This window comes from Hypomesus transpacificus, chromosome 8, assembly GCF_021917145.1.
Source record: "Hypomesus transpacificus isolate Combined female chromosome 8, fHypTra1, whole genome shotgun sequence".
NCBI classification, from domain to species: Eukaryota; Metazoa; Chordata; class Actinopteri; order Osmeriformes; family Osmeridae; genus Hypomesus; species Hypomesus transpacificus.
The window spans coordinates 1,551,652-1,566,174 of record NC_061067.1 but is presented as its reverse complement, the minus strand read 5'-3'; the positions used below and the strand labels follow the sequence as shown (position 1 = coordinate 1,566,174).

The 14,523-nt window shown below is 45.7% G+C and overlaps 2 protein-coding genes across 2 annotated transcripts; one reads left to right on the top strand and one right to left on the bottom strand.

The window, feature by feature from the left end:
- The first annotated feature begins 621 nt into the window (after nt 1-621).
- Nucleotides 622-3,384, top strand: ptgdsb.1 (prostaglandin D2 synthase b, tandem duplicate 1). Its single transcript, XM_047023598.1, has 6 exons — nt 622-788; nt 1,479-1,618; nt 1,846-1,925; nt 2,012-2,125; nt 2,633-2,734; nt 2,888-3,384. Exons 1-6 carry the CDS (start codon nt 693-695, stop codon nt 2,905-2,907), a joined length of 552 nt encoding a protein of 183 aa, XP_046879554.1. The 5' UTR covers nt 622-692; the 3' UTR covers nt 2,908-3,384.
- LOC124469959 (E3 ubiquitin-protein ligase TRIM35-like) lies at nt 3,055-9,249 on the bottom strand. The gene is made up of 6 exons (XM_047023560.1): nt 8,434-9,249; nt 8,110-8,205; nt 5,624-5,854; nt 5,515-5,537; nt 5,311-5,429; nt 3,055-4,976 (listed from the first exon to the last, which is right to left on the bottom strand). The coding sequence occupies exons 1-6, from the start codon at nt 8,833-8,835 to the stop codon at nt 4,450-4,452; spliced, it is 1,398 nt and encodes a 465-aa protein (XP_046879516.1). The 5' UTR covers nt 8,836-9,249; the 3' UTR covers nt 3,055-4,449.
- Between the last annotated feature and the right edge of the window lie 5,274 nt (nt 9,250-14,523).

Below are 14,523 nucleotides of genomic sequence, written 5' to 3'. Positions count from 1 at the left end.
CACGAACCAACCTGTTGACACACAGTGCTGTTATATACACTGACATAAGAGATAGACAACACATTATATTGTATGTATAGGCTTACAGAATATTCTTCACTCAAATCACATCACGTCTTATTACCTGACGTTTCTACATATTTTCAGACATTTTTGTATACCTTAATTGAAGTATCGTAACAAGTATTGGGACAGTAATGTCACCATTTAAAGTTTTTCTTTCACCTAAGGAGTAGGAAAATAAGATAAAATAGATGAATGTGATGCAGCATTGATCAGAGCAGCAGCTTCACATCCAGATGTGACCTTAGGGTGGGGTAACGGAAACAAAGAGAAGACATGCTGGGCACCCTCCCCCTGTCCCCCTCCTGTCCTCCCCCTCCCCCAGTTCCACTCCTACCCCCCTGGCTCCCTCTGCCCCCTGGTTCCTCCTCTCCCTGCCCCCCTGCACCACATGTGCTAGTTGTGTAACAGTGATTAGTGTGCCTGAGGGGTGACAGGGAGGAGATGTGGGAGGACCTGTGCCTTGGAGCAGTTGTTATGTGTGTGTGGGGGGAGAGTAGGTGGGGGGAGAGTAGGTGGGGGGAGAGTAGGTGGGGGGAGCCTACAGCATATAAAGAGCGTGTTTCCCTCTCGGTGTACACCACCTCTTCTTTACACACACACACACACTCTCGTGAAGAGCTGAAACCATGAAGACTGAGATGTTGACAGTGTTGGCAGCGCTGCTGTGTGGAGCAGCCGTCTGCACTGAAATCGTACCCACCAAAGACTTCAGTCTGGAGAAGGTAAGAAGGAGATGAGATGAAGGGTGGGAGATTGAGTGATACAAAGAGAGATAGAGACGAAGATAGAAGGAGATAGAAAGAGATGTACATCCAGTTGGAGAGATAATGGGAGAGAAAAGAGTGCATAATATGCTATCTGTAGGAAGCAGGACTCATGTAGGAAAGACTTGGGTGTGAAGAAGTTGAAGAGATTAGACTGAAAGATGAGCGATGGAGGTATAGAAACAGAGAGAGAGGAATGCACTATGACTTTACATTGTTTTTATTGTAGCTGTTTATGGAAGAAATGAGATGAAAGAGAAAAAGGGTTACACAGATGAGAGAATCATGGTTCTCCCTGTATGACGATCCAGGAGGAGGGGGCAGGGAACGTTTTTCCATTTAAAATGAAACATCAAGGTGATGTGTATGTGTGTTGATGTTTGGGTTTGTTGGTGTGCATTGATGGGGTTGTGTGTAAGTGTGAACATGTTTAAACACTCTGTCCAACCACTCCTTCCTTTTCTTCATTCTTTTGTCTCTCCCTCTTCACCCTCCCTACTCTGTCTTCTCTCTCTCCCTCCCTCTTCACCCTCCCTCCTCTCTCTTCTCTCTCTCTCTCTCTCTCTCTCTCTCTCTCTCTCTCTCTCTCTCTCTCTCTCTCTCTCTCTCCACGCTCTCTCTCCCTCCTTCCTCTCTCCCCTGTTTCAGATGGCTGGCAAGTGGTACTTGGTTGGCTTTGCCACCAACGCAGCCTGGTTTGTGAACCACAAGGCTGGTATGAAGATGGGCACTGCCACCATGGTGGCCACAGCTGGCGGAGATCTGGACCTGTCCTACGCCAACCTGAAGTGAGTTAGTGAGCGTGCCGTGTGGAAGTGTGTCTGTGGTACAGCCCAATCCATACTGGAATGTTGGGGCTGATGTCTCTCTCCCTCTCCCTCTCCCTCTCCCTCTCCCTCTCCCTCTCCCTCTCCCTCTCCCTCTCCCTCTCCCTCTCCCTCTCCCTCTCCCTCTCCCTCTCCCTCTCTCTCTCTCTCTCTCTCTCTCTCTCTCTCTCTCTCTCTCTCTCTCTCAGGGAAGACGGTAGCTGCTGGAGAATGACTCACCTGGCCAAGAAGACTGACACCCCTGGACGCTTCACCTTTGTCAGCCAGCGTGAGTTCACACACACACACGCACGCACGCACACACACACGCACCTACCTCAGTTCAACTCCCCATCCTCTCTTTCCCTCCTCCAGGTTGGAACAATGAGAATGACATGCGTGTGGTGGATGTCCAGTCTGATGACTATGCTCTGGTCCACACCATCAAGACCAAGGAGGGAGTGTCGGAGGTCCTCAACAAGCTCTACAGTAAGAGATCCTCCTCCACAGAGGAGCTCTGGGGCCTGCTGAGGGGGGGGGGGGGGGGGCCTGGCTGAGGGTGGGCGGGGCCTTGCTGACGGGGGGCGGGGCCTTGCTGAGGGGGGTGGGGCCTGTTGAGGGGGGGCAGGGCCTGGTTGGGGGGGTGGGGCCTGGCTGAGGGTGGGCGGGGCCTTGCTGAGGGGGGGCCATGTGGTCATGGTGTGATGTAACACAGTGGTGTTGTGGTCATGTTGTGGTCATGTTGTGGTCACGTTGTGGTCATGTTGTGGTCACGTTGTGGTCACGTTGTGGTCACGTTGTGGTCACGTCGTGGTCACGTCGTGGTCATGTCGTGGTCACGTCGTGGTCACGTCGTGGTCATGTCGTGGTCACGTCGTGGTCAAATCGTGGTCATGTTGTGGTCACGTTGTGGTCACGTTGTGGTCATGTTGCGGTCATGTCGTGGTCATGTCGTGGTCACATTGTGGTCACATTGTGGTCATGTTGCGGTTGCAGGTCGCAGTCCTGAGGTGAGCGCTGCCCTTCAGGAGAGGTTCCGACAGTTCTCCGAGGATACGGGAATCCTGCCTAGCAACATCGCCATGCTGCCAAAGAACGGTGAGACTGCAGTCCCTGACAAACACACATACACACACATACACACACACTGCACACACTGACAGATAGAGGTGTGTTGTCGTGGTGATGCACCTGGCTCGAGTCAAGTTGAGATCCAAACTTCTACTCACTGTCTCTTCCTGTCTGTTACAGATGAATGTAGAGAGGCTTAGACTGCCTCCATCCTCCCACTTTCACTCTCACACACACAAACACACCCTCTCTCTCTCTCTCTCTCTCTCTCTCTCTCTCTCTCTCTCTAACACACACCCTCTCTCTCTCTCTCTCTCTCTCTCTCTCTCTCTCTCTAACACACACACACCCTGCTCACCATCCTGGGACCTGTCTGCAGCTGTACTACCAAGCTAAAGCTAAACACCTACAGAGACCTGATAGCTCCACCCTACCCTAAACACCTGCTACAGAGAGCTGCTAGCTCCACCCTGGCGCTTCTACCAGATCTCCCTCCCCCAGACCCCCTCCCCCCCTGGTCCTCCAGTGGAGTCTGGGAGGACAGGTCAGCTGTTTTAGGACCAAGCTCCTCTCCTGTCTCCACCCTCCCCATCTCCACATGTCAACAAGTCATTTTTTTATACCGCTGATTTCTGTTGTTGTGATTTGCTTTATTGAAATAAAATTGTGTAAAAATGCCCACTTTTAAGAGTTTTGAATGTGATGTTTGATAAACAGAGGAGATATGTACTGTCTCTAAACTGGTTCGATGAGGTTAGAGAGTTTACTGGAGGAAGAATCTGCTGTGCTGCATGTGCACTACTGGTGGAGTAGAGAATTACATGAATTAAACTGAAGCGCAGGAGAGATGAACCACACTGCAACACATCATGTTACAGGTCATAATATTTTATTAGAAACAAAGACATTATAGCTGAATAAAGTCAAGATTCATGTTCAAATGTACACAAATAGAGTAATACAGAAAGTTACTATGTTGTTTGTTCTGCACCAACCATCCAAAGGAAAAAACTCCTCCCTAGAACGGCCCTCGTCAGAGAGGTATTACTCAAAAAATCCTCACTCACACTGACAGCTGTAGCGCTTATCCTCGTACTCGCCATGGCTTTTGGGTTGACAGTTCCGGGAATTGTGTCGGACGTAGCAACAATAACTAAGGGGGCGTGGCTTGGGGAACGGTCAATTGCCTTCTTTGTGTGAACTGGATTCTGATTCTGAGCCGACTAAGCATTTGATTTAGAAAATTAGAAAATTAAAAAATTACACAAATTTAAATGTACAAGCATTAGATTTTTACCACAAAGCAAAATTACTTCAGATAATGTATTAAGAACACAACGCTACCTATAATTCACTCATACGTCTGATTCTCATGTTGATCTTTGTTCTGTGCACCTGGATGTTCATGTTAGAGGCTGGTGGTCTTCATGACAGGAAGGTTGTAAACACCCAATATGCTGTTCTACTGTTACAGAGAGAGGTGGTACCATCTCTAATGACAATGCTGTTCTACTGTTACAGAGAGAGGTGGTACCATCTCTAATGACTGTGCTGTTCTACTGTTACAGAGAGAGGTGGTACCATCTCTAATGACTGTGCTGTTCTACTGTTACAGAGAGAGGTGGTACCATCTCTAATGACAATGCTGTTCTACTGTTACAGAGAGAGGTGGTACCATCTCTAATGACAGTGCTGTTCTACTGTTACAGAGAGAGGTGGTACCATCTACAATGACTGTGCTGTTATACTGTTACAGAAGCCTTCACTGGTAAGATCCTCATAGACTGGAGAGTGCAGTTAGTACCAATGTATGGAAAGACTCGCTCAGTGAAGGTGTGTGTGAATGTGTGCAGGTGTGCGTTTCTATCAGGGTCAGAGAATGACAGCTTTCCTCTGTTCCAGTCCAGCTGCACTCTGATCCTCTGGGGGTTCTGTCTCACTGTGAGAGCAGTTCCTGCCTCTAAGGAGGAGTGTGCTATGTATGTACCATTGTTTAACCAGATTCCCCAGTATCCATCCTCTATGTCTCCCTTCCTCTGGACAGACTCTGCTAACACACCCAGGAGCCAGCATTTACTGTCTCCCACCTCAACATCCCAGCTGTGTGTCCCTGAGTTAAAGCCCTCAGAACCCAGGACCAATCCAACATTATCAAACCTCACTGGATTGTCAGGAAGCTGTTGTCCCTCATAACTCCATCTCACACTGGTCAGATCCTGAGACAGGATGAGGTCTGGGTGGGCAGTGTTGGGGTCCAGAGTCACAGGAGCTGAGGAGAGAGATCAGGTTTGTGTTGATGCAGTGTTTGATGTTTACACCCTCACCCACCAGGAGGTGACACCATGACAAACCCAGTAATGATTACATAGCATGTATGTGGATGTCAGGGGGTTTCTACATGTTATGATCATGTTGTATATAACATATATGTGGTAGAGCAGTTTATTTGATTAAGAAACATTGGTCATTTACAGTATGTAGCCTGTACTGTAGTGTTAAGGATGGTCTATGCACAGATATGACCATGATAAGACAGATCATGATCAGTAATGCAGAATACTGTAAGTACTGTATTGAATATTCCTACATGATCTAATACTCACTGTATGTGACAACGTCCTGCATCTTCTCCCAGACTCTGAAGGTCAGGTTGCCCAGGTGTTTGGCCAAGTCTATCAGCACTCCTGAGACCAGCTGTGGATCTGGCAGAGTGGACTGGGCTCTGGAAGAACATTCTGGAGTCAGAGCTGCTGTGGGGTTGGGTTCACAACCACAGACAAGAGAGAGACAGGAGGCAGGTCACTTACCTTTTCACTGTGTCCTTGTAGTTCTTTGGAGATACAGAAGATGAAGTTAGACACTCATAAACACACCCAGCCAACCATTCCATATGAATTTAGAGAGATCAGTCCTGACCTGCAGGAATGAGATGTCTTCAGCTCTCAGCTCCTCCTCTATGGCTCTGATTGTGTGTGAAAGTGTTAATATCTCTGTGCTCAGCCCCTCAATCTCCTCCTTCATCACCTGACTCTTCTGCTTCTCCTCCTCCCTCAGTACAGCTATCCTGGCCTCCTCTTCCTCTTGTAGAAACTGGTGAAGCTTCTGAAACTCCTCCTTAATCTGCCACTCTGTGTGCTGGGTCTGGATCTGCAGACATAGAGGTTCATACAGGGTTTAGCGGACCAGAGTTCTTAATGTTAAAACAGTGATATACAGAGTGCCCTGGTGACTCACTGGTCAAATCTACACACCATGGAGGCTGAGACAACCCAGTCTCAAACTAATGCGTATGCAAACACCTTCAAATAACAAACATCAATTATAATTTGCCACCAACACCAAGCAGCATTATTGTAAATAAAAATAAGAAAAAAGATAAAACACACAGGCAACTTAGGCTCGGTTCATGCCTGCTCTGGAAGGGCGGGCTGGCAGATATCTTTGGAGTGGGCAACTAGGGTGATAAATTATCCAGATTTGTATTGATTTATTCTGATTTAACTCTGTAGCCTATAACTCAATATTTTTGAGATATTTTGTCCAAAATATTCGACAGGCCAAGCCACGAACATGTACCCCAAGGACAACAAACCCCTAACCCTAATCTGATAGCGAGGTCTGTTTAGTCCATGTCTTATGCAGAGCAAATTATCATCTTTTAAGTTTGTGAATAAACAAATGCAGAAGTGGGTCTGTACCCTAATATTGTTTGTGCCTGTGCGCTACCAAATTTATTGTTGACTTTGACCACTGATGTAGTCTATTTAGATAATGAATGGTCTTGGAATCTGTACTTGGAAAGAAACCTCACTGCAATGGCAGGTTTGGATGTTAAAAAGACTTTGTCGTGCAACAACACCAAACCCATTTTTGGAAAGGTCTTTTAGGTTAAATTATGTAAGGGTCATCATTAAAGGGTCACCTTTAAAGCCCTACATTTTAGTGATTCAAAGAGCTGCTAAAATGGATGTGATGGATTTAAGGTGTGCCAACACCAAGCGCTCGAAAGACTTCATTACCACAGAGGTCTGGGCGATGGGTCTGTAGTCATTAAGTCCTGTTGGCCTGGGCTTTTTGGGCACAGGGATGATGGTGGAGGACTTGAGACAGGCTGGCACATGGCATGTCTCCAGGGAGGTGTTAAAGATGTAGGTGAACACTGGAGACAGCTGGTCAGTGCACTCAGACGGAAGCAGAGTCATTAGCAGAGAATTGATGTTCGAGTCTCTCTGAGTACAGTCGTTTAGCCTCTCTCACCGCCTTGCTAAACCTGTTCTTTGACTCCTTGAACCTGCCCTTGTCCCCACTCCTGAACGCGGCCTCTTTCTCCAGCCTCAGCCTTCTGAGTTTTGCTGAAAACCAGGGTTTGTCGTTGTTGTAGCTCACCCTGGTGTGTGTTGGTATACAGCAGTCCTCACAGAAGCTGATACACGAGGTCACAGCCTCCGTGAGCTCATCCAGACTATTTACATTTACATTTAGTCATTCAGCAGACACTCTTATCCAGAGCGACTTACAGTAAGTACAGGGACATTCATCCCGAGGCAAGTAGGGTGAAGTGCCTTGCCCAAGGACACAACGTCATTTGCCATGGCCGGGAATCAATCTGGCAACCTTCATTACTAGTCCGATTCCCTAACCGCTTAGCCATCTGACTCCCTACTATTGGAGGCAGGACAGAACATATCCCAGTCAAGCCGTCAACAGTGATTTGCATGTTCACAGTGAGCCGTCAACAGTGATTTGCATGTTCACAGTGAGCCGTCAACAGTGATTTGCATGTTCACAGTGAGCCGTCAACAGTGATTTGCATGTTCACAGTGAGCCGTCAACAGTGATTTGCATGTTCACAGTGAGCCGTCAACAGTGATTTGCATGTTCACAGTGAGCCGTCAACAGTGATTTGCATGTTCACAGTGAGCCGTCAACAGTGATTTGCATGTTCACAGTGAGCCGTCAACAGTGATTTGCATGTTCACAGTGAGCCGTCAACAGTGATTTGCATGTTCACAGTGAGCCGTCAACAGTGATTTGCATGTTCACAGTGAGCCGTCAACAGTGATTTGCATGTTCACAGTGAGCCGTCAACAGTGATTTGCATGTTCACAGTGAGCCGTCAACAGTGATTTGCATGTTCACAGTGAGCCGTCAACAGTGATTTGCATGTTCACAGTGAGCCGTCAACAGTGATTTGCATGTTCACAGTGAGCCGTCAACAGTGATTTGCATGTTCACAGTATGACGTCGAAAGTGATAGTTGGCTGAGGCCTCTTTCCACTGAATCCACCCCCTTCGCCCCCCCTCTCACCACACCCCTGTCCTACTAAAAATCACAATCTTTATCAGAAATAAATAATACATTATGTTTTAGATAGTGAAATACTATCAACCCACATATATACCTTAATGTGTCCTGCTGTTTGATCACAGTTTTTTTTCACTTCATAAAAGACCTCCAGCTTCATCTTTAAGGACTTCAGAGCAGACTGGAGTTCCTCCTGGAATGAAACAAAACGTTTGAAGGAAAGTTGATATCCTCTCATTTGACCAGCTATTTCTGAGACATGTCTCTCTGACAAAAAACTTGAAGAACAGCCAGGAAGTTGTGATATAATTATGGAACGTCATACATCACATACAGTAAACAAAACATATATACATTATTTACTGTATACAGTATTCTGATACCAACATACAATATATGTTCTAGTACTAAGTCATCATACCTTGTGATCCTGTGCAGCTTCATCTATGGGTCTGCAGTCATGGTTTTTGTGTTGTCTGTTCTGACACACCAAACACACTATTTGTTTATCCTGCAGACAGTAGAGCTTGAGTTTCTCCCTGTGCAGACTGCACAGCACCTCAGACCCTGCTGAAGCTCTCTGACCTCTCTCCTGTAAGAAGGACTCACACAGGTTCTTCAGGACCAGGTTACATGGTGACTCTAGTTTAGAAGATCTTCTCCTACAGACTGGACATTCCAGTGATTCTTTGTGTTTCCAGTATTCCTGCAGACAGGCTTTACAGAAGCTGTGGCTACATCGCAGGAGGACAGGGTCTGTAAAGATGTCACGACACACAGGACAGGAGAGATCCTCTTCGGGGCAAAACAAGCTGGACGCCATTTACTCACCCAGTCACACCCTCCCGTAGAACGTAGTGTGGAGATTACTTTTGAGTTGTATTTAGTAAACTCACTTATACAGTCAGCAGTGCGCTCTCAGTCAGCAGTGCGGTCTCTGTTGATGATAGTATTCCTCCTGTAGCAGTTTGTCTCTCTCCTCTCAGTGTGAGCAGAGCGTCGAGTCTCAGGGTCTTGGGGCGGTGTAGGTAAACCTTGCCTTGGGCACCAAATGTGGTTGGACCGGCACTGGGTTCAACTCAGTGCTGCTTGGTGAAGATTATTACAGACACAGGTGTGACAACACTAAACTTTGTTTCCTGCTTTCTGAGAGGTAAGTCAGTGAGGACTGGGTTTTGAGAGACCAGGAAATAAACTACATCGGCACAATCCTGAAATATGACATTCCACCTCTCTGCTACTGCTTGATGGTGGATGTACATCATACTTCTCATCTCCACGCCCATTTCTCTCCTGTGTGTTCCTGACATCCTTCCACAGCAGGATGTGGACGACCCAGAGCCTGTGGACACAGGACACTAGCGCCCCCTGCTGGCCGTGTTTCACATTCAACATGCTGTTTCAGTTGGAGAATCCTTGAGAGAAGTGACATCAGGAGCCCAGCTGGAGTAAAGGGACTGTGTCATGTGACCTCCTGCTGGTGACAGGTCATGTGACTCTGACTTAAGGTGCATTCGATATCGACTGACTTCATGCAGCACTGCAGTCGGCTGATTTGAAACAGTGAATTCTGTTAGACCTTTTGTCCGACTTGAGACGGCGCTGGGGCTAGGTCACTGTGTTGGCGATCAAAGTACCGTGAGGCCGATTCGCGAACTGCCGGCTGTGTAGCCGAGCTCATTTTCTCAAGAGCAACTGCACGGGTTCTAATGACCACACAACTATTTCATACTTGGCCAGACTCACACACGACAACTTTGATGCGTGTTTTGCAATTATTCTGACACCTTCAGTTTCGCTTATAAAGTTTATTTATATCACAGATGTATACATGTCAGTTACTTGCTTTTTCTACAGGTACACTTGCACTTAAAGATTCATGTTGTTTAATTGTAACTTGCTTAACTACATGCTCTTATGGTTCTTCTCTTTGGCACTTATTTTTTGGTTGTTCACAATGTGTGCTTCTTGTTTTGGCTACCCGAAATACTTTGGGGCTATCTTGTTGTTATTATCAGTGACCTATGCTCTTTGTAAAGCTCTCTCTTGGAAGTCGCTTGTGATAAAAGCGTCTGCTAAATGAATAAATGTAAATGTTACATAAAACGTCATGTTTTAATGTGACAGCAAATCACTGTACTACATTAACAACTTTATGAGGCTAGCAGGTTTGCAATCGACCTTCTTGATAGCTTACTAATAATTACTTAATCTGGGGTGGTGAAAACATTTCTGATATCTCTCTTCTTTTTGGGTGTAATTTTCCTATATACAAAGCACAAAAGGCTCAAAACTATCAATGCTGAGACCAAACGAAATACTAATATTGTGCTTTATTATTTTCTGGCGTATTTAGTAGCTTACCGTGTCAGACTACTGCCAGCTCTCTTTCTGCAAGTCATAAGTGTTTCAGGCTCTGCCACTTCAGCCAATTAAATGACATAATCTTATCTCGAGGGCGCATTAGTTAACTTGGAAATGTATTTTTCACTGTTCTGGGCGACAAACATACTACAGATAATAATACGAATGAGGTTTGCAAATATATTTTGCAAAATACTTTTTTCGAAAAATAACAAAATGTTGGTTGGGACAATTGTGTCTTTCCCAAACTTTGGTGGTGACTAGTCCATGGATCCTATGCAAACCTACACCCTTGAGATGAGAGAAACACTGAACTCTACTTATAGAGTTCAATCTATTCCTGGATTCTGACAGGAGTCATGCAGTGGGTGGGACTTCATACCATACCAGGAAGTAAACTATTTCGGTGTGTAGCCTACTGAACAGAGCCCCACCAGAGCATGTCTAATGTGGATATGGGAAGAAACCGATATGTCTATTGGGAGACTTTTGCCTCTCTGCCCAGCACCAATGATCTGCGTGTGTTTGTCAGGTGAGTGTGTTTGTCAGGTGTGTGTGTTTGTCAGGTGAGTGTGTGTTTGTCAGGTGTGTGTTTGTCAGGTGAGTGTGTGTTTGTCAGGTGAGTGTGTGTTTGTGTGTGTGTTTGTCAGGTGTGTGTGTTTGTCAGGTGTGTGTGTTTGTCAGGTGTGTGTGTTTGTCAGGTGTGTGTTTGTCAGGTGTGTGTGTTTGTCAGGTGTGTGTGTTTGTCAGGTGTGTGTGTTTGTCAGGTGAATGTGTGTTTGTCAGGTGTGTGTTTGTCAGGTGTGTGTGTGTCAGGTGAGTGTGTGTTTGTCAGGGCTGGTGTTGCTGGCTGTTCTCTCCCCAGCCTCCTACCTCTCTCCTCCAGCCAGCTGTGTTAACAGGCTCGGCGAGTGAATGATGTGATGTACTTTTGCCATCTCTGGTTACTGTCACAGGGACCAGATCGTGGTTCAAACACGGCTAGCTGTCGTTTCCGGTGGTTTATGGAGACTCACACAAGACTCTTACGAGACCAGGAAATAAACTTCATGAACACAGTCCTGAGGTGTGGGATTCCACCACTCTGCTACTGCATGCTGGGACATTTAGCATTTCAGACTTCTTGTTTCCATGCCGATAGTAACAGCTTCATCGTGTCTCGTGCTCATGCTGTGGGAGGGAATGGAAACACACCCAGGGTATAAAAAATAAATCAATGTATTTATTAATAGCAGATTTACAATATATATATATATATATATATATATATTAAAACGAAACATTAAAGAAGAAACATCGATAAACAGAAACAATATTTTACAATTTAGATAGAAATTGTTCTATTATACGAGAAGTTTAACACTTTTTTATTAGAGGAGATTTTGTGAAGCGATGATAATAATAAACATAAATCGGAGGGAAAAACTTTATAGTTAGGTTTGAATTTAAGTTTTCTAACTTCATGAATGTGGCATTTACCCATGATTGTTCAATACAAATATAATTCAAGGTATCTTCAAGCTCCATATTGTCACACATCCAGGGTTAATTACCCCTGTTCTCTGCCTGTACACCACTAGATGGTGCTGTTGTCACTAGAGAAAAGCTGGAAAGGGTAACACCCCCCCTCTCGTAATAAGCAGGAGATGTAAATCCTCCAGCTACTTCCAATTACAGCACACACACACACTCGTATTAAAGTACACACATTCTCTTTCTCACACATACACACACACATACACTAACACAAAAGCACACATACAAAGAGCCTTCTCTTAGGATTTTTCTAGGATTTTCTTCATCCGCTGGTTCGCCATGACGCCACTGAATTCATTTATCATAATGAATGAAACCATTCCTCCAACAGTGGAGCAAAGAATAACAGATCTTTGATGAAGTCTGGAATAAAAACACCACATGTTCTCTCTCTCTCTCACACACACACACATGCACACACACCCCGCTCACCATCCTGGATCCTGTTTGCAGCTGTACTACCAAGCTAAAGCTAAACACCTACAGAGACCTGCTAGCTCCACCCTACCCTAAACACCTGCTACAGAGAGCTGCTAGCTCCACCCTGGCCCTCCCACCAGACCCCTCTCCCACCAGACCCCTCTCCCACCAGACCCCTCTCCCACCAGACCCCTCTCCCACCAGACCCCCCTCCCACCAGACCCCCCCTCCCACTGGTCCTCCATTGGAGTCTGGGAGGAGAGGACCAGTGGACCAAGCACTTTCTCTTACTCTTTCTCTCCCTTTCTCGTCTTTCTCCAACTTTCTCCCTCTCTCTCACCCTCTCCCTCGTTCTCTCTCTCTTTCACTCTCCACCCCTCCACTTATCTCCCCCCCTCCCCCCCTCCTTTATTTCTTCCTCCTGACATGTGTCACATTCAGGGCTCCTTCTCTCCAAGGATAAATGCCAGATTACATGCTGTAGTATTTTTATCCGTGCAACATTAAGGGAAAGAGCTTACTGTATCAAAGCCCTGAGGAGATCACACACACCACCAGCAGAACATGGAGACGTAGAGTGTAATGTGCCTCCTTTGATCTCTCCCCCCTACTCATAATTACCCCTGCGACACACACACACACACACACTGTCATAAGCTTGTACGCATCCTCACATATGCCCACACACAGTATACATGTAGATACCACATACAGTACATGTATGAACAAGAGAGGGAGAGAGAGAGAGAGAGAGAGAGAGAGAGAGAGAGAGAGAGAGAGAGAGAGAGGGAGAGAGGGCGGATGGATGGATAGATGATAGATAAATAGAAGAATACATGTTTTGTGAAGATAACTGGATCTAAACCATTGAATGTCTACAATGTCCCTGTGTGTTTATACTTACTGGGGGGACAACAATGCAAGAATCAGTCAGCCTATAAAATGTTGATAATGTCCGGGGCTACTTATTGATAAACCAATTGCAGTCTAAACCAAAACGTGTGTGATATCCTTTAGCCAATAACTCAAGGCCGTAATCATAATACACATCCCCCCCAATATTCAAATCTGGTCAAAATGTCCCCCCCAATATTTTGATATAGAAATATAAATGTGCTACCCTACGACAGGCAACCAGGCACGCAGTCCGAAATTATCATTTAAAAAAAAATATTCGTCCCCCCCAATGTTGACTCCATGGCTACGGCCTTGCAATAACTTACATTTTGTTGAATGATTGAAGGTTTAGACAACAAACATTGTAATGATAAAATAATCACGACTATCGAAAATGAATGACAGATTGACAAGGCAATTTCCTATTCCGAGTTTGCCATTTCTCTACGCAAGAAAAAAAAAGCTATATGCAAGAAGCGCCATCTAGCGATGATTGTGTCAGTAACAACGTCCCTGTCTGAAGACTTTGGTGTCATGTGACCGACTGTCCGCGCTGTAAGTAAGAAAAACTGTCTTGGCTTCTGGTGTTCCATCTTTCGGACCGGCATCATTTGCTCTACAGGACTTTGATCATCATTTGATGCCCCTCACGTGGTTTATTGCTTTAATAATATATCAGTTCCACCACAGTACTAGCTCAACAGCGCACAAATAGAGAAAACAGAACTGACCAAGTATTAGCTAACTGGTTGCTAACTGGTGTTTCTATACTCATTGCTACCACTACACCCGGTGCTTTGGATAACTGGATTATCACTATCAACGACTGAAGAGCACATCCTAGCTGGATGTAGTAATGATGTAGCTACTATGTTGCTCGCTCCAAGCTTCAGACCTGACCCCCAGACCCCGGGTAAGTAAAACTAACTTGTTCAGCTGAGATAGCTAAATGATGCTGTGTGGGATTGCAAGAGCTAACCAGTAGCCTATGAAGGGCGAAAATACAGGGTGTTGAAATGACAGCCTGGAAACATAGCTAGCTCTACAAAAGAAGTTAGCACCCTGGCCTGTGTCTGTTGCGTTTCTGCAGTTACGTTTTTGCAGTTTTATCTATCGCTCAACAAGCTATTGAACTCATGTTCTACTGTAGGTAAATGCGTCCGTGGCTTGCTAGTTAGCTACCATTAGCTTCACTTTTCGCCACAAAACCTAAATTAACGCCTAAACCTTCCGAAGGAATCTTCGGGAACAAGACGCACATTTTGACACAGTGTAGTGCAAAAATTGAGGGAGT